This window comes from Urocitellus parryii, chromosome 1 (genome assembly GCF_045843805.1).
Source record: "Urocitellus parryii isolate mUroPar1 chromosome 1, mUroPar1.hap1, whole genome shotgun sequence".
NCBI classification, from domain to species: domain Eukaryota; kingdom Metazoa; phylum Chordata; class Mammalia; order Rodentia; family Sciuridae; genus Urocitellus; species Urocitellus parryii.
The window spans coordinates 15907036-15928160 of NC_135531.1; the positions used below are offsets into that span (position 1 = coordinate 15907036).

At 37.5% G+C, this 21125-nt stretch overlaps 1 protein-coding gene across 1 annotated transcript in view; it reads left to right on the forward strand.

Annotated features, from left to right (window-relative positions):
* Positions 1 to 16185, forward strand: part of Oxct1 (3-oxoacid CoA-transferase 1) — a 133447-nt gene extending 117262 nt beyond the window's left edge. The window contains exons 15-17 of the mRNA XM_026410246.2: positions 613 to 693; positions 3662 to 3763; positions 14415 to 16185. Coding sequence (XP_026266031.1) covers positions 613 to 693; positions 3662 to 3763; positions 14415 to 14456 — 225 coding nt within the window. The 3' untranslated portion in view covers positions 14457 to 16185. The remainder of the gene's footprint in view (positions 1 to 612; positions 694 to 3661; positions 3764 to 14414) is intronic.
* Positions 16186 to 21125: the final 4940 nt, after the last annotated feature.

Here is a 21125-nt window from a genome sequence, read left to right on the forward strand (position 1 = left end):
TAATTAGTCAAGACACAAATAGCAAGGTAAACATAATTGTAAATGTGGATATAAGAAGAAAACGTATAGAAATATAGAGGAAATGAGGGGAAAAGAAAAGAAAAAGGAATGGATTCCTGTTGGGTAGAAAGACAAGATCCTGCTATTTTCTGGGTATGTATTGCATTTTAACGAATGAAATTAAATGTATTATTTTTAAAAGGGACCTTAGCTTTTATGTTCTATGTGTGCTTTCTATACTTGGCAGATAGCTGCTCACATGTTTTCCTAGAGACCATTCCCTGGAAGGAAAAAATAAGCTGGATATTAGAAGTGAGATTGCACATCAGAAGACCCAAGAGTCCAAGAGTCCAAATTTGTGGCAGGGTTTTTTTCCCAAAGAAATCATGTATGCCTTTGACTGTTCACGTAGCACCGTCCCTAAATTATTTTAGGGACAGATGCTGCTTCCAGAAAGGAAGTCAAATCTTACCTGTGCAAAAATTTTAAGATAGCCTGTGCCTAGGAGACAGTCTTTCTGATAGTTCCTGTATGTCTCGTGGTCACATCAGTTCTAAATGAGAATTTCTCCCTAACTTCTTGTTCTGATGTTTCTTTCTTTCTTTTAAACAGGGAAATGTCCACAAAATCATGGAGAAATGTACGCTGCCCCTGACTGGCAAAGAGTGTGTCAACCGCATCATTACAGAGAAGGTAGGGAGCCTTTGTCCTTTTTATTCCCTCCAATATCCGCCACAGCCTTTTTTATTTAGAAGCATTTTTAGAATTCTTTATTACCTCCTGAAAGTGTATTACATCAGTAGTCATAGGATTAATTGAGTCTGTGGGTAAAATGAATAGCAAAATTCATCAATTTAATGTTTCCAATTGTAAAATTTTTCATGGGCAACTCTCTGGAAATATATACACACAAAATCGAACTGCTATCCTTGGTCACTGAGAGTATATCATCAGAGGAGTTTTATTGATCCCTACATTTTGACTATTAATATGTCAAGCTGGATGATATATGCAGAGTTAAGGGCACATTCATCACTCCTACTTTACTTCCTTGCCTTCCCGGTTTGGTACTTCCTAGTGCAAATCGTTGGGTTTCATTTTATGAAGCTCAGTCAAAATTGAGTTTTAATCATTTGGGTGCACGTTACAGTATAGACCCTACACTGAGCCAAGAACTATATTTGTTCCTTGAATGCTTTCTGCCTCTCTTATAGGGGGACTTCAAAACACACCAGCTATTTCAGTGCCTCTCTAGAATTTTCTTCTTAAATGGAAAACGTTGGCCATTGGTACAACCCAGAGACGCTCAGATCAGCGAAGCATTGCAGTCATCTTTCTGTTCCAGATTTGAGTTTCAGGTGTTGAGATGTTGGAATTCCCATAAGTCAACTGTAAAGGAGGCACTTTCTTGATTCAGTATTTTTTATATCAGTATTGGGAATTGAATACTGGGGTGCTCTAGCACTGAGCTACATCCCCAACCCTTTTTATTTAGAGACGGGGTCATGCTTGAACTTGTGATTCTCCTACATCAACCTCCCGAGTAGCTGAGATTATTGGCATGCACCACAGCTCACAGCCCAGAATTATTCTTGATAATAGAATAATTCATGGTCATTTTTAGGCTTTAGTCTTCATTTTTTATCAAGTTTTTATTTATAGCTTATAGCACTAAGTGGAAATCTTCCTAAATATTTTTAAAGTAAGTTTCCCTCTTTTTAAAAATAATAGATGGTTGGCTCTCTAATATATCATGGGAAATAATTAAGGGTTGATAAAGATGCTAAAATTTTTTAAAGCAATGAGTCAATTTGCTGTAAGTTTAATCCCCCTGATTACTGAAACCTTATATTCACTATGCCTAAATCTGTCTAAATCAGCTCTGTGCTTGCTCGTAATAACATAATCCAGAGGTCCTTTTTTTTTTATTTGTTCCATTTTTATAAATTTACAGTTTTTCATAATTCAAGTGAATAATTTTGAATAGGACTCTAGACACATTTTCTCTAAAGGGGAATGTCCATTAAAAAAAAGTCATTTTAGATGAAGTAAGTTAACGGAATATGTGGAATTCCTAAATTACCAATGCACATTTCTGCTAAAAAAAAAATAGTTCTTTTTAAGGAGCATTTTAAAAATGTGCAAACAAAAGGAATATTTGCTAAAATATTTCCCCTTAAGAGTAAACTACCTTTTTCAATATAATCTCTCAGGTTATCAAGCAAAGAGGGAAGGCAAGCATCTCCGGTCCTGGGAAGTTTTGCTTCTAGGGGAAAATATCAATCACCTGCAGATAGTAATCATTTTAGAGTTTGGGTTCACACAGCAATGATGAGTTAAGCTGCTTAGGAGTAAGAACATGGCTGTACCGTGGCCCTGCTGTGTCTGTGGCCTGGTACTTTGAGTGTGTTTTCTTATTGTATCTGACTGCATCACAGTCTTGGGGAGTGTGTTTTTCATGATACATGCCTATAGATGCAAAGACAGGTTCACCAAGAGGTGCTCAGCTGTCGTGCAGCAGAGCTGTAATTCTCATCCAGCTCTAAAAGCAACATTCTTTCCTATACATGTTTGTGTGTTCTGATATTAGCCTTCTAGCCAGGAGCGTTAAAAATGACAGTTCAGAGTTGGACTCGGAAAAAAGAAGAAAATAAAGATTCTCAGCCTGCAAATAATGTTTGAATTAATTAAGTCCAGAGTAGAAGAAAGATCTGGGAAGCATAACATTCAAGTCTGAGAAAGAGGAAGCTAACCGTGAGAACTCAAAGAGGGAACAGTGCCTAATGTACTGGAGGAGTGCTGCAGAAGTAGGGGGAAAAGTCACAGGGAAGCGGTTCTTGTGCTTAGAGCTTCCCATCAGTAGACAGGAATGCTGAGGTGGAAGGTCATATTGAATGCCTTCCTTTCCACAAAGGTTAGGCTGTGGCAATTGTCACTACCATCACCTGGGACTTTAGACCAGAATGTAGCAACTAAATGTTCAAGGTGAGGTTGGTGCCTCATGCTTGCACTGAGCATAGCGTCTTCATTTGATTTGCATCATATTTGCATACCGGAGGAGATTTTCATACTCTCCTCTTGGGATGTAAGTATTTTCATAGATTTTAAAGGGAGCGTTTTAACAGTTCATAGTTTAATGGTTACATGGACTGGTTCTCTTGTTTTTCATAGCCAGGATAACTCTTTTTTTTATACTACCATTAGGCATTTCAGAATACCCTTAGGCATTTCAGAATACCCTATCTTGTTTCCTGTAATTCTTCACCCAACACCATCTATCAACATTTTTTTTTTAATCATCCCTGTCCTTTTTCCATTCAGGTATCCCCTGCCTCCCTCCTTCCCTTTCTTCATTTTTTTTCTTTCTTCAGATCATTTCACCAAAAGTGTTAGTCTTGGGTGGGTTACAATACTAACAAATGCCACCAAGAGTCAAAACAGTTGTTTCTTCCACACCAATAGTGTTCTGCATCTAATTGCTGATTAGGGAGTTGACGTTCATTTATAGGCTTAAAGTTGACATTTTTTTCATTGCTGATTCTCAGAGTCTTTTGTCCTAGATCTTGTCTGTCTTTTAAAAAACTCGGGAGGTTATTTGTTTTATACTGTAAAATAATTATGGTGATGAGAATTGTCATTGTCATTTTCTTGTCTCCCACAGGCTGTGTTTGACGTGGACAGTAAGAAAGGGCTGACTCTGATCGAGCTCTGGGAAGGCTTGACAGTGGATGACATACAAAAGAGCACTGGGTGTGATTTTGCTGTAAGTGTCTCTGTGAGCTAACCCAGCCTTTTGTGCTACATCACAGGCTCCCGGATGTGTGTTTACAGGACGTGAACCATTAATTTGTGATCATTTTGGGAGTTGACCTTTGCAGTGTACAACAGTGGAAGGAAGGGTGCCTGCCGATGAGAGCAGGAGGGAGCAGGAGCCCTGCTCTGACTCATGGGCCAGGGCTTGGCTCAGGAGTCTGAAGCAGGAGAGTGAGGAGCCAGCAGAAGCTGTTGGAAACAGGGCAGGCTTGAGCTCCAAGCTACTTGCTGCAAAGTCCCTGGGGGGGGGCGGGGGGGGGTGTGTCACTGTTCTTTGAGTATATGTCAGCTGTGGTTAAATTTGATTAACTCAAAAGTGTGAGCCACAGGTGGAGAAATTATGCTTCCTTATTTTTAAACCCAGTGGTTTAATGGACAACTGAGTCCATTTAAAGTTAACCAAAGTAAAAGTAATAGCGTCTCTGAAACAACAGAGGAAAGATTCAATTCTCAGACCCTTTTTAAAGAACCAGTCTACTATTTAAAATGGAATATTATTGCAAGGAGAGGAAAATACATTCATGTTGCAACTACCCATCTTGAAGAAACAAATTTAACAACAATTATTTGATAGTCATGCGTAGATTCCATATAACTTTATGCGTGCTACATGCTTGGCTTGTACTTATCAGTGCATAACAAATTTCTTAAAAACAAAAGTTGCATAATTCATTATCCACATAATAAGTGTTTCTGTGTCAAGGTCTTTGTCTATTAACCTTTTCTGAGTTTCCCTTTGGAAACAAAAAAAAAAAAAAAGAAGTCTCCCAGTAATACTTCGCTTGGAAAGCGCATCTTTAATTAGTTTTCCAATTTCATCAAGGTAGAAAAGAGGGATTTGTTTACACTTTAAGTATTTGCAAACAGTTCTTAATCAGCTGTTCTTTCATCTTTCTTTTTTTTCTTCCTTCCCTTTTCAATGTGGAAGAGTTAACTTCTTTGTCAGGTAGCATTTTTAACATCCATAGAATTTTCAATGTATATTAACAAGAATATACAATAGAAGACCCTAGTTAGTTATTTTAATTCATGTGGGTAAATCAGAAATAAAAAAGATGAATTCTTGTACTTTTGCAAAAAAAAAAGTGCTAATTTTCCTACCTTTATACAATGAAAGATATCTGTGTTTTCTCTTACATTTTAGTACCACTCCTTCTTTTCATTATAATTGTTTTTAACTGATATATAAAAGTTGTACTTGTTTATAGGGTTTTTGATGTTTCAGTACATGTTGTTTAATGTTTCAGTACATGTTTACATTCTGTAATGTTCAAGGCAGGATAAATATATCCACTTCTTATAACACCATTTCCTTATGTTGGAAACATTCAAAATCTTTTCTTCTATCTTTTTGAAATATGAAGCACATTATCATTCTCTGTAGTCAACCTGCTGTGCAATAGCACACCAGAACGTTTTGCTCTTGTCTCACTCTAACTCAGCACCCATTTATCAATCTCTTTTATCACTTCCTTTCCTCTACTCCCTCAAGCCTTTGGGAATCACTGTTCTACTGTCAACCTCTGTGAGAACAACTTTTGTGTATGTGTGTGCGGTGCTGGGGATTGAACCCAATTTTTTTGATCCCTCTCATGCATAAGATCATGCAGTACCTGTCTTTCTGTGCCTGGCTTACTTTATTTAACACAGTGATCTCCACTTCTATGCTTGTTGTCTCAAATGACAGGATTTCATCCATTTTATGGCTGAATAGTATTCCATTGTGTAGATGTACCATATTTTCTTTATTCAATCATCAGTTGATGGACACTAGGTTGTTTCCATTTCTTGGCCGTTGTGAATATTGGTGCAGTAAATATGAGAGTAGAGATGTCTCTTTAACACAGAGATTTTATTTCCTGGGATATATATCCAGTCGTGGGATTGTTGAACCATAAGATAGTTCTGTTGTTAAGTTTTTTGTTGTTGTTGTTGTTGTTGTTGTTTTTGAGGAACCTCCACACTGTTTTCCTCAGTGTGGTGCTAATTTACACCTCCTCCAGTGTGTGTTTTTCCTTTACATTCTTACTGACACTTGCTATTGTTTTTTCTACTCACTCATAATCTTAGCTGTGTAGAGAAGGATATCACTTGACATTCTAGTGAGGCGGTATTTCAATGTGGTTTTGATTTGCATTTCTTTGATTATTAGTGAGTTAAGAATTTTTTCATATATCTGTTGGCCATTTGTGTGTCTTCCTTTAAGAAATACCTATTTAAGTCTATTGCCCATTTTTTAATTGGATTATGTGAGATTTTCTGCTATTATTTGAGTTTCTTATATATCCTGAATATTAACCATTTGTCGGATGTATAGTTTACAAATATTTCCCATTCGGTAGGTTGTCTCTTCATTCTATTACTTATTTCCTTTGCTGTGCAAAAGTTTTTTAGTATACTGTAATCTTATTTGTGTACCTTTGCTTTTGTTTCCTGTGCTTTTGGGGTCTTATCCAAAAATGACTTGCCCATTCCAATGTCCTGAAGTATTTCTCTGTTTTCTTCTAGTTTTATAGTTACAGGTCTTACATTTATGTCTTTAGTCTGTTTTTTTAGAACTGATGAGAGGTAGGGGTCTAATTTCATTCCTCTGCATATGTTTACCCAGTTTGCCCAACACTATTTATTGAAAAAATTCCCTTCTCCAATGCATGTTCTTAGCACATTTGTCAAAGATCAGGTGACTGGAGATGTGTGGTTTTACTTCTAGGATCTCTGTTCTGTTCCATTGGTCTATGTGACTGTTTTTATGCCAATGTCATGTTGTTTTTAATTACTATAGTTTTGTAAGGTATTTTGAAGTCAGGTTGTGTAATGCCTCCTGCTTTTTTCTTCTCTTTTCTGTTTATTAGTGCATGTTGACAATGCAGAACAATAGGTTTCATCATGGTATGTTCATGCATGCATATAACTTGAATCATTTCCACCCCCTGTAGCCCTTCCTACTCTCTTCACCTCACCCCCTGATCCCTTTCCTCTTTTTTTAATAGAAAATAGAAGTCTCCCTTCTATTTTCATGTTTTCTCCCCCAACCCCCGCATCAGATTCTGTATATGAGAGAAAACATGCAGTTCTTGTCTTTCTTTGGCTTATTTTGCTTAATATGATGATCTGTAGTTGCATTGTTCTTTTTGCTTAAGATGGTTTGGCTACTTGAAGTTTTTTGTGGTTCCGTACAAATTTTGGGATTTTTTTCCCCCTTATTTTGTGAAGAAAGTGCATGTTATGTTGATAGAGATTGCATTGATCACTTTGGTAGTATGAACATTTTAACAATATTGATTCTTCCAGATCATGAACACAAAATTTTCTTTTTATCCTCCTCAAATACTTTCATCAGTGTTTTATAATTTTTATTGTAGAGATTTTTCACTTTTGGGGGGGGCTAAATTTATTCCTAAATAATTTTCTCTGTAGGTATTACAATTGCTATTGATTTTCATATGTTGAATTTTTATCCTGCAACTTTACTGAATCATTTATTAGCGCTAATAGTCTTATTTGGAGAAATCTTTGGGGTAGACTATATAAAATCATATAGAAACAATGACAATTTGGCTACTTCTATCCAATTTGGATGCCCTCCATTTCTTTGTCTCATGCGATTGCTCTAACTAGGACATCCAATGCTATGTTAAGCAAAACTGGTTAAAGTGGGCATCCTGGTCTTGTTCCAGATCTTAGAGAGAAAGCCTTTTCCCTATAAGTATGATGTTAGCTGCTGGCTTATTATATATGGCCTGCATTATGTTGAGGTACATTTCTTCCTCTTTTGTTTTTATCATGAAGGAATGCTGAATTTTATCAGATGCCTTTTTTCCACTTGTCACTGTTGTAGGCTCAGAGGCTCTGGCTGTGGGCAATGACCTGGGGTCAGAGACTGCTAGGATCTGCCAGGTGTTAGGTTTCAACCAGCCCAACCCTCCGTTTCAAGACACAACCCTGTGCTCACTTTCCTGCCCTACCCACTGGGGAGAATCTTTCTTGCTCCTCTCTGTACCTAAGGTGGTGGAGGCAGCCCTGTGGCCATCTGGCAGAGGAGGGGCCAGAGGCTCAGTTTGCAGGTACTAGCCTAGAGCAGGAATCCTGAGGCTACCACTGGGTTTCCCCACAGTGAGCCTGTGGCTGGGTTTCAAGTCTAAGGCCCGGACTCAAGTCTGTGTCCGTCCCACCCACCCCTGTCCCCAAGGGGGAGGCATCTCTCTTCTTGCTGTGCTGTATATAAAGTTGGAGAAGCAGAGACATGGGCCACTTTTTCCTTCCTGCCTCCTTCATTGCATCTTTTCTCATTCATTATGCTAAAATTAGGCATCATGTTGTCCAACGCCAGCTTCCTGAGCTCTTCTGAAGGGAGTTTGGTGTGTGGAAAACTGTCAAGTCAGTTTCTCTGTGAGGAGGTGATCACCGGAGTGTCTCTGTAGCCACCATCTTCCTCCCAATCCCATCTTTCCTTTCAACAGTGACAGACAATCTTGTGTCCATCGAATTAGGCTATTGAGATGAAGTGTTAGTTTGTATGTCACTGTTGTCCCAGCAATTTAAAGGTGTGACATCAGCTGACCCATTTAGACAGAAGAACTAGCTTTGGGGGATCTGATGATGGATGGCATCTCTTTAGATCCTGACAGAGGAAATCCTGAGCAGGTGGTTTCTCCATGAGGCCAGAGACTGGAGGACTCTGATTAATAAAAAGCATGATAGCTGGATTATCAATAAGGATATATTTAATAATAAAAATCACATTGAGGATAATAATTCTTTTGTGATAATCCAGAAAATATTCCGTGCTGTAATTCAGAAGATGTGCTTTTTACTACATAGGGAGCATTATATTCTATGTGACTCTGTCAGTTCCTCATTTTTCTTTGAGAGCTTTGGATGCAGCTTAATGATAAAGTGAGGCCCTGGGTTCAGTCCCCAGCATATACAGAAAAGAATTATGTTTAAGAAAAGACCCAATAGCTCAGCTTTGGGTACCTGGCAGTGAAGATTCTAGAAGGGAATGATTAGTTTGGTTATTGCCTAATAAAGAAAAAGGTGAAAATCTAGTGCAAAGCAATTTAAAATGTGTTGTAAAATGTCTGCAGACCTAACAATACAGGCAAGTGAATGGCAAAAGATACAGAATATGGATGTAGGTTGATTGAGAAAATACTGAGAATCTCAATGAAAAAGATGAAATATGCCAGCATTATATAACAGGACCTGACAAATATATGGTTTCAGGTTATTAAAAAAGAATGATTATGATGAATATTTGGGCATTTTAAAAAAAGGACTTTTCCAATTTATCATATGTAATTAGTTCTTTAAATGCCACATGAAATAGCTTCTCCTAAAAAAGCCTGTAATGACCATCACACTTTGGATTATAAATGCACCTCCGCCCAACCTCTTGGTCCCCAGCTGATGGAACTAGGAGATGGGTCCTAGCTGGAAGAAGTAGTTCATTGCGGGTGTACACCTGAAGAGAACACTGAGACCCTGACTTCTTGATCACTTTCTGTGCTTCCTGGCCACCAGGAGCCATGTGCTTCTGCCGTGATGTACTGCCTCGTGATAGGCCCAAAAAGCAACAAGACCAAGTGACTGTGGGCTAAACCGCTGACACCATGAGCCAAAATAAACATTTCCTCCTTTGAAGTTGTTTATCTCAGGTGTTTGGTCACGGTGACAGAAAGCTAACAGGGAACATATCTAAAGTTATAATGAACTCCAAAGGAGGCAGTGTAAATTTAGTCATAGAAATGCAAATATTGACTCTCTTTCTGGAACCTTCAGTACACTCCAAAAATAATCTTACATAGTAAAAGGGTGATTCACAGCTAGAGGAGGCACCCCTTGATGGACAGAGCTCTGCTTCCATATGATCACTCTCCCTCAACGTGTAATTGCTGTGAGGAAAGGGACGCTCCTCTGTGTTTTTAGGTATTGAGTTCTGAATCCATTGAGAGAGATAATGGAGCTGGCCGGACAAATGTAAAATGTCATCATCATTATAGAGGCTAGGGTGAAGGATGTGGCTTAGGTGTACAGCCACAGTGGACTTCCCAGGTACAAACCCCAGTGGTGGAGAGGCTTTGGCTCCTGTGTATAAGCTGAGTGAGAAAACCACAGCCTCCTACACCCAAGGAGACTTACTGCTGAGCTTCCTTCCACATGGCCAAAAGCAAAGCAGCATGTGCTCCCCACAGGAAGGCTGATCCCAAGGAAGAAGAGTCAGAGTGAATTTCAAAGGCTGCAGTTCCTTTCCAGCTGAGTCCCTGGGGGCATACTAGAGGCCATGGGCATGAAATGAGACAGGAAGGGAATAGATGCTCTACCTCAGTGCTGTTGAGTGGTAGAGCCATGGGCACCCCTTCATGCTCCACAAATGCTTGATTGTGGTGGCATTCTGTCATGCCTTTCTATCTTTCTTTTTCTTTAACTGTGATGAGAAAAAACATATTACATAAAATGTATCGTCTTAATCATGTTTAAGTATGCAGCCCAGTAGTAGTAAATGTATGCACATGGCTACACAGCAGATCTAGAACTTTTTCATCTTGCAACACTGAACTCTATTCCACTCTGCACCACTTCCCTCTCTTCACTCTCTCCAGCTCTTGCCCATCTGTTCTACTTTGTTTTTATAGTTTTGACTACTTCAGATACTTCTTGTGAGTGAACCAGTATTTGCCCTTTGTTGACTGGCTTATTTAGCTTGCATATGTCAGGTTTGAGGTTTGTCCCTGTTGTAACAGGATTAACTTTTTCGAAGCTTGCCTTTTCCATGTGGGTAGATCCCACACTTTATCCATTCATTTCTTGGTAGACATTTGAATTGCTTCTACTTCTTGAATATTATGAATAATGCTGCAAAAGACCATGGATGTACAATTATAATTATCTCTTTTAAATTTTTTGGTTATATATTCAGAAGTAGAATCGTGGAATCATATGATGATTCTACTTTTAATTTGGGGGGAAATTTCCTTAATGTTTATTCCCACCAATAATGCACATGGGTTCCAGTTTCCCCACAACCTCACCATTGCTTGTTATTTTCTGCTTAATAGTGGTCATGCTCATGGGTGTGAGATAGCTCATTGTGACTTTGATTTGCATTTCTCTGATGATCTATGACGTTCAGAATGTTTTCATACATTTGTTGGATATTTGTGTATTTTCTTTGTCTATTCAGTTGCCTTTTGTTGTTGTTGTTGTTTGGTTTTGTTTTGCTTTTGTGTTTTGAATTTGTCTGTTTTGTTTGTTTGTTTGTTTGTTTTTTTCAGTGCTAGGGATAGAACCCAGGGCTTGGGCCTGCTAGACAGGCACTCTACCACTGAACTCCACCCCAGCCCTAAATACCCTATTTTTTAAATCAGGTTATCCGATATTCTTTTGTTGTTTTTGTTGAGTTGTAGAAGTTCTTTAGATATGTTTGATGTTAACCTCTTGTCAGATTCGTTCTTTGAAAGTACTTTCTCCCCATAAGTCATGTGTTCACTCTGTTGATTGTTCCTTTGACAACTCTTTTTATGCTACTAGCATCCAACAATTTCATAACTAAGGAATCCTTTGGCTTATTTTTCCTCCCATAACCCTCACATTTTGAAAGAAGTCTGTCTTCCAAATATTTATTAAGTCATAATTCATTTCAAAGAGTCAAAATGATATTGCACATTTCCACATATTAAGACTCTGACAAGCTAATGAAACTGTCAAATTCCTTTGTTTATATCTGTACTTATATCATTCACTGTGCCAGTAACTTGATGGGTCAAAGTAGACAGAAATGAAAAGGAAAGGTGATATCCTACCATTTAAATTCCATTATCTCTAAAATATCATTTTGCAGTGACTAGTGGATTCAATTGTTATTCATCTTTCTTTTCTGATGAATGCTTGAGTTACATGAAATAGGTTTTCTTTACCATAAGTGCCTGTAGATCTTTTTTGAAACAGAGTAATTGTTTGTTTTATTAAAATAAATTTAAACCATGAGAATATATATGGTAGAATAAACTTCCAGTGATCACGTGTCACCTCACACTATTTATTTATTTGTCTATCTTCACAGTGCTGGGGGTTGAACCCAAGACCTCATGCATGCTAGACAAACACTCTACCACTGAGCACACCACAGCTCCATCTGTTATTAATCACTCAGTGTATGTCACACCCAGCTGTGAAATGTGGGGGAAAAAAATACACCAATTGGCATAGCTCTTACTCCCAAGGGTCTTGGTCTTATTCCCCAGGCAAGAATACACCTAAACCATCAGTGCCAGAAAAATTAAATAAGAGCATTGCTTATTTATATGCTTGCCATGGAATCTGAAAGAAGCCTGCTGTAGAAATTCTTTGCCAAATTCAATAAGTTTAGATTCTCAAAATCTATTATGAACTGGCATTATACTAGAATTAAACAGTATACTCTTGGGATGTCATTAGACTGGGAAGACAAATTATTGGCTCATCATCTATACTTAAATCATGTCTTCTGTTCAACCTGTGGATCACACTGGCAGAATAATGTGCTTTGGTTTGTATAGACTTACAATGTTGATGAGACTGTGAGAACAGAAATGAGAAATGGTAGTTTAGTAGATATTTTTTATTACCAAATAGACAAGATGAGTCAAGTCTACAGAAAGCTTCATCATCTTCTTTTCCAATAAAAGTCCATTTTCACATTGAGGATATGAGTGATATTAAGAGCTCAGAATGGAACCAACACAAGGAAAGGGATCAGGTATTTTAGTATTTAAAATTAAGGTATTATGTTGTAATTCTACAACATGTACAACCAGTAGAATGAGAAGTTATGCTCCATTTATGTATGATGTGTCAAATGCATTCTATTGTCATGTGTAACTAATTAGAACACATAAAAAAAGAAAAAAAATGAAAGTATTAACAAATTAAATGCCTATTAGAGATTATCTGTTTTCAAGTAAGAACAATTTTATTTCACTTAATTAATTCCACAAATGCTGTATTGTTAAAAGAAGAAAAGGAGTTGTTTGTGAGATACACTTTCCTACTCAGAGCTCATTTGTCTTCTCTTCAGTAGAGGTGAAGGTATATGTGTGTGGAATGGCACTCTTAGCTAGTTATTATGTATCCATTATTTTGTCTGTTATACATCTGCTCTTAGAAATGGCAAGGCTAAACCAGGAGTCTAGGTGCATGCCTGTAATCCCAGGGGCTCAGGAGGCTGAGGCAGGATGATCACAAGTTCAAAACCAGCCTCAGCCATTTAGTGAGGCCCTCAACAACTTAGCAAGACCCTGTCTCTAAAAAAAATATATTAAAAAGGGCTGGAGATGTAAGTGTCTCTGGGTTCAATCCCTGGTACCAAAAAAAAAAAAAAAAAAAAAAGGCAAGGTTGGGTTGAATGATCTCTTATCCTAAGCTGTATGACAAACTATGCTGATCTTTATTCTTTTTTTTAATTTTGTTTATTTTTTTTTTAGTGTTATTGTTCATTTTAGCAGAAAAGTGGAAGAAAGGGCATTAACTCTTGACATGTGATTAATACAGAAGTTATTTATAAATGAACTAAAAGTATTTAACCACATCAGAGCCAATTAATTTCCTGCTCTTTTGATTTTTTAATACTGAATTTACCTTTTTTTAGTGTTTCTTCTAGTTCTTTGACGTTTTCCTCTAGTCATCCACTCATTCATTAATTTGTTAATTTTACAAAATATTGTTCAACCTGGAAGCAAAATGCTGATTTGGTCCACTTCCATTGCCACATCTATGAGGTACTCAGAAAATCACCCAAGTTTTAATATTTGCTACTGTGCTCCCCAGTGTTTGCTCCTGACTGGGATCTAATGGATCTTTGCCATATTGAATTAAGAAATCTGGAGCTGGTACCATACTTTGAATGATCTGTCACAATTAAGCCAGATTTCTTACATCTAGCTTTCTGCTTCATCCATGCTGTGAGTGTAGACCTGTTCTCATTTTTCTGTACTTTAATGAGATTCCCAGGAATGTACTTGCTGTTCTAGACACTTCACGTAATTACAATCAAGATTTAATAGTGTTAGTGCTGTTACCACCTCTTTGTAGTGACTTGGAGTCCTTTTACTGCTTTTGCATCATTTCTGTCCTGACGATGAAATTTCTGGTAAGAGTTATCATTGATCATAGATTTTCATTACTGTGTATCCACGTGGCCCACAGATTACATAAATTGCAGATTGACGGGGGATCTGTTTGGAGAACATAGAGATTTGTGCTTGGCACTGGGTCTTGAATAAGTCTCTGGAGATCCCTGATCCATGCAGTGGAGGTCTTGGAGAGCAGGACCCTTTGTTTGTCTCTCTGCTCCTTTTTTGCACCCTCTTTGCTGCCTTGCCCAGTTGTCTTTAATATGGAATTGTAATACAAGAAGGTTGAAAACCCCTAACGATCACAAATGCAAACAGAACAGGAGTTCCCTGTCTTGGTGTTTCAGAATGAAAAATAATAGTGAAACTATATAGGCAATGTCCACAGCAAGTTTGCTAATTGCCTTTATCATTTGGGTTTGGAAATTTAAAGTTGTACATACAATGTGTTTTTTCATGATTTGATTTTTTTTTTCCTCTTTCTTTTACCAGGTTTCACCAAAACTCATGCCAATGCAGCAAATCACAACTTGAAATATGGAGTAGACGTTTGCCCCAGGCTGTTAGTTTTTCAATTTAAGCACAGAGGATTTAATTGAAAGAATGTCAGGATCATAATTGTATATTTAACAAGCAGTTTTTGACTAGTTTTTGTCTGGTGTTTCAGGATTTATGCAGCCATATAGATTTTGTTCTCTCAAGTGTACTATGATACTTTAATGAAAAACAAAAGGAAAACATTTATGATTATTTTATTTTCTAAGTGCTTAGAAGGTTGTCTTTACCATTGGTGCTCACATTGGATGTATCTTTTTCATGTGTGCTATGCTAAGTTATATGCAGTATTTACTAAGATGGGCCCTAGGAAGAGTTTCATTGATAAGCCTTCCCTTATACCTAAATTATGGCTTAGTACTTATGAAAGAAAAATAATATGTATGTGATTAGGAAGAATACTATCTTCGTGATTGTTTTCCCTTCAGTCTCCTCTGATTTTTTGCCTCCGGTCTGCCTAGACCATCCTCCTTCCTCCCATCCTTCTTGTAGCTAAATAGATACCCAAGAAAACAAGCAGGGATGTCTTTGGCAGAAGAAGTAACTTGTTTGTGGGAAAGACCAAAAGGTCTATTGCTGTTGACACACCATCAAGAAGCTGCCGTAATAGACAACCAACCATCCATCTGTGCTTTGCCAAAGGCTAAGCTAACTATGGGAAGAGGGCTAGAAACCTAACTGATCTGCTAGGACAGTTTTCTCTGTTTTAAACAGTGCACTATTTCTTTCTATCTAGTTGGATCCTTAAGATTACTTCCCTGTTACAGAGGCCCAGTGGACTACTTATACAATACCTTCTCCTAGGTCAAGAAGAATTGTGGTAATTTATCATGAGTCCTTAATCACAGTGACAGCAGAGTTAAAAAAAATAAAATAATAAAAGATACATTTTTTTTTTTAGGCTCTGATTTCTGCTCAGAAAAGTTTCTAAATATTGAATGACTTTTCTACAGAGCAGTGGTTTTTCTGCCTAAGCTACTTCCTTTAATAAAGTACTTTTAATTCAGCCTTAATCAAGCCAGGGAAATAATGATGGACAAACCTGAGATTTGAAGAGTTGGTGAATTTTTAATGTTAGGGAATAGACATGGCAGATTAATCTTGTAAAGGACGTTTCTTCAAAGGTTTACTCAGTACCAGGGGGATTGCTTCAGAAGTATCCTGGGCATCTGATGGGAGAGAGTCTAGACACCCTGAAACCAGTCCAGACAGCAGGTCTCTGGACAGAGAAAGGCAGAATACCATGCAATATATCATTCCTCTGGCAGGAATTTATGCACGTTTTTAGGTGATGACTGTTATTGGAACTCACTCCTCTTCAGGTATGCCTAGAATTGTGTTATGTACAATATTCAAGGAAGAAGAGAGATTTTTTTTGTGAGTAGCACACTTTGCACAAAAGACAGCCTTTCTGGCTGACTGCATAGTACTTATAAAAATAAATCTTAGAATGTACAAGTTCCACTGAGAGTAATATTTATCTATATTAGAGTTGTGATTTAGAAAAAAAGTTATGTTATTAATGGTTGTTATATGTTCAAACTTACTTGTTTATCATTCCAGTCTGTTACTTTAACATGATGTGATTCTAAAAAAGTTCTAAACATTGGCAAAACTTAAATAGATGTTTTAATGTTCTTGATCAGAGAGTGTATCATAATGTTAAGAACTGCGTTAAGAAATACAATAAAGATTCCAAGTTGATAGAGATCAGTGTGCTTGTCCTGTTTCTCACTTGGGGATAGTGCAGTTAAAGATGTGAATTATGCAATAGAGGTGTTGTTGGAATAGCTAACGATAAAGGCATCCATTATCACTTTTAATCAGATTGCTTCTTTTCTCTTTATCTTACCAAAGAAGAGATATTGTCCTTCTAAAACAAGCAAATGAACCATTACCTAACTAAAGTCCACACCTTGTTCCTAGAAAAATAATGAAGGTTTCATGTGTTAATTTTTTTGCTCTCACCTAATATTTTCCTTTATGATAGACATACATTAATTAATTTCCCAGTAGTTGAGTTTTGTTGCACTTCGGAGTGTCTCCTGTTTGCCCAGCATCTATCTGTGTTTACTCTCTAGAAACAGACTTACCCCATGGCTAAAGGAGTGGGCAGGTTCCCAGGATATGCCACTTCTGATTCCTTTCCTCTGCCTACTTTGCTCATTCCCAGAAATTAGCACATGATCCAGGATGTACCATTTAGATTATTTCTACCACATTTAAAAGCAGTAAATGAGAGAGAAGTCAGTTTTCTTACTCTTCTTTGGCCACAAAGCTAAAAGAATTTGTCTGGTTTTAATACCCACTCTCATTATCCATGCATACATACGCACACACGCACACACACACACACACACACACACACACACACACACACTCTATACCAGCTTAGCTACTGTTGGAAGTAAAGAATCTGGCACAAATTACACAGAGGTATAGGGAGGAATCATCCTGGTGATTTGGATTTCATGTTTTAGTGCAAGTAATATTATGGTTTAGTGTTTTCAGAGATGTTAGTCTTTTTGCAACCAAATATATTCATTGCATCTTAAAGAACCACAGTGGAAAACAGTATATTCTCCCCATTTTAAAGATGGAGAATCTGAAAACAAGGTTTAGAAACTTAAGACAATCTTCCCTCCATCCATGTCTATACATGAGCCCACAGATCTCCCTTTGTGCTTGAGCTAGTTCTCTATCACCTGCAGCCACAGTTCTGATAGGGACCTGGTCTTCTACAGAAGTTATACGTAATATGAGCAAAGATGCTTATACCTGGGACCAGAGAACGCACAAAAGAGCATTTGTGGGTGTTACCAGTGGTAGGAAGTTTCTTGGTAGAGAATTTTTTTTTTTTCTGATCTCAGTATATGCATCACAAGGTTGGAATGGCATTCCATTAGAAGTATATAAGCAGACATTTAATCAATGTATAGCTTCCTTTGGCACTTTTCTGCTTTTTCTTACAGGAATGACTGAGTTTCTAAAGCTTGTTTTCAGATTCTCCATCTTTAAAATGGGGAGAATATGCTGTTTTCCACTGTGGTTCTATAAGATGTAATGAATCTGTTTGTTTGCAAAAAGACTGACATCTTTTGAAAATGCTATACTATAATATTACTTGGGACAGAATTGTCCATTGTTCCTTTCTGTTTATTTTTCAATGTTTTATGTCACCTGCCTACAAGAGGCCATTTTGCATATCAAACAGAGTTTAAGCATAAACACCAATAAATATAGTGTGATCTGAGTGCACATCTGTGTGACAGGTACTTGAAGTCTCCTGCCTGCAGCAATTCAGACATGTCTCTGTCAAAATAATTCAAAGATCAATGTTGCTTTGTGGATCACATAGCAACTCCCATGAGACTGATGCCTACATCAATCTAGGTAACTAAGTGATAAGGCAATTCCTTATCAACGTCTCAAATACAAATCATGTTTGGTCATGAAGATTAAATATGAAGGGCTGGGGTTGTGGCTCAGTGGTAGAATGCTTACCTATGTGTGAGGCACTGGGTTCCATCCTCAGCACCACATAAAAATAAATAAATAAAATTTATTGTGTCCACCTACAACTTAAAATAACTTTTTAAAAAGATTAAATACGATTCATTATGGTGATCATGACTCCGAGTGGGGGGCTCCTACATTCTGGCTCTTCATAGCAGGACCCATAGTCATATCAGTATTTCTACTTACAAACTATGGGATACCAGTATCCCACTCAGTCATTTTGTATCTGATTCATTTGTTAGAAGCTGAGTATTTCACCTTCTACCCTTTACAAAGTTTGGGGGAGGTAATTAGCTCCATAAATATGTGTAAAACCTTGATGTTACCTTGTAAGTCCCTTTTTATGATTTAGGGGTTTAGAGATTGCCTCTCCCACTTTGTCTTCTTGTGGTGGGAATGCTCAACACTCCACATCCCTGCAAAGGCTGTTTTCATATCCAGCTTCCAGCTCTGGTGCACCCTCAGTGTAGGGTAAGAGTTGAGTAGTTGTCTTACTGATTCTCGGCCACGTATTTCAAAATCAGTGCACAGTGGTGAGGTGCTTGTTTTTGTTTTAGATGTTATTTATGTAACAACTGCATGATTGGCCTGTGGTAGATTTCTCAATACATTCATTCAAACAATTTACTAGTTGAGAACCTGGGTTATAAGAGGCCAGGCTTAGAGGATTCCCCTGAACTAAATAGTTAGAAATGATCTCTTAGGAAGAGGCAGGGGAAAAAAGAGGTGCAAAATGGAAGCTGTAATAAAGAAATAAAAAGAGAACTGTAATAATCACCTGCATTGGTTTAACACTTTATAATTTATAAAACACCCAGAATATGCTAGCTAGCTTATTTGATTTTCACAATTACCTGCCAGAGAGACATTATTACTTCCATTAAAATTAACTTGATTAGTCTGAGAGAAGTAATGTCCGCCAGTTCTTTAATCAAATTAGCCTTTCAGGACTAATGGTGGATTTTGCCAAGGTAGTTAATGAGATGTGAATTAAATCCCCTGAATAGAACTAGATTTGTTGCTCTCTGGTAAGCCATAAAACAGAGTCCAAAACCTTTAAACCTAATGGGACAGGTATTCAAATTTTGTTTCCTCCGTCCACGCAGCTCTTGTGTACAACCCAGTTTAAAAGGGATTAGGTTGCTATCAAAACAAAAATGATAATGCCAGTCACCACCAGGAAGAATGTTCCTGTGAAAGACTCATAGTTACCTGGATTTGCTCCCACAAAAGGCCCTGTATTGGCAGCCACATGCAAGGAGGCTCACTTGACCCCAGCAGGAAGGGTTGATAGATATTGCTTTATCTTTGTAGCTTAACACCTTCGAAATTCAGCTCCCCTGGCATTAAGCTTTACCAGTTTTCACAGAGTTGTATCTCAGACTCATGCAGTTGAGCCCTCAAGATAAGGCTGATATTGGCAGCCTGAAATATCACTGGTGACATGGAGAAAGGGTCACTCAGTAAGATCTTGTACCATTACCTCCACCTCCACTAGGAAGAACAGGATCCATGGAAAGAGGAAAATTCATCACAGACCTGGAGTCTGGGGAGTGGGAGAGGGTGAGAAGGCATTAGGGCTCAGCAAGTCACACACCATATGATAACATTTAAGTGTTATTGTCACATTTATTTGAATATGACACCATTAATTGTAAGAAGCACTATGATTGTGTTTGGTTTCTCAGTAGCTTGAAATTTTATTGTCTATATTGAGGTTTTTTTCTAGACTTCCCCTTATTCCCAGATGAATTTGTCAAGTATTCCCTGCACTTTTAAAGCAAAGAAGGGTCATTCATGAATGATTTCTGCAGCTGATAAGAATCATAAGTAGTTAATGGCCTGAGAAATCCACCAGTTTTGAAGTTTGTACATTTGCAATCCAAGGTCGACTTGGTGACAAGAGGGGTCAAGGTGGCAAATAGGTCAGAAGACAGGTGGGAGGGTAGATAGGAGCAGGTGCCTGTCTTGTCCTCTGGAGCTAGAGGACAGCCAGAAGCTGAAGGCATTGGTGAGATGTGTCTCAATTTTGAATACTTTAAAATGTGGGATGTTCATCTTGGAATCAGTAAACTTGAAGTGGTCCTTCTAAGGCCTTTCTGGATAGCATAAAGTCTGGTTTAAGAATATTTTTTTTAAAAAAAAATATTACATATTTGAAGTACATATAGTACTGAATGCAGAAGAAAGATCCTTAGGGACCTACTTTACAGATAAAAAGCCGTTGATAAATTTATTAGTGTGTATGTTAGTGTTTAAAAACAGCTATACACCAGGGTAGGGTTATAGCATGTGTGAGGCACTGGGTTCGATCTTTAGCACCACATAAAAATAAATAAAAATAAAGGTATTGTGTCCATCTACAACTGAAAATATTTTTAAAAGAATAAAACAACTCTCCCAAGCACTCTAAGTGTTTGAATCTTTTTATCATGATCTGCCTTCCAGGTATGTCTCTGTGTCTTCCTATTCTTCCCCCCTCACCACCATCTTTTCTGTATGCACAATTTTGATCTGAGTCCTATGTAAGTGTACTCTGTGAAGAAATTTAAATATTGTAATTAAAGATATTTAACAGATCACAGACACTCAAATACATAAAGATATAAAAGACCAAATAAAGCATTGAAAAGGATATTTCCATTAAATAAGTAACATCAAATGCCATATAAGACTGTCAGGTAGTCAACCATGCATTTAGGATGGATGTGACCACTTTGAAGAAAGCTCAGGAAGATGAAGAAATAAACACGATAAAACTAGGGAAAGAATAAAATGCCATGGAATATTCAACTTGCCGATGAGAAGCTTAAAAAGTGATTTAAGAATTGAAAGAATGTTATACATAACTCATGAAGAATGCCCCATATCTAAATGGAAAGAAGAAGGAAGAATTCTAGATGTTAAGAAATGTTCCTTGACAGCGAGCTATTGAAGGACAGGAATTAAATGACCTACTTATTTACTTTCTTTATTTTAAACAAATTTATTGTGTATTTTTAAGACATACAACATGGTGTTTATATGTTGGCAGGAGGTGAAGGAATGGGAGAGACAGGGGAGGTATTGGGTTGTCTGATTTAAACACTGTTCTGGAATCTATTATTCATGAAATATGGTATTCAAGGA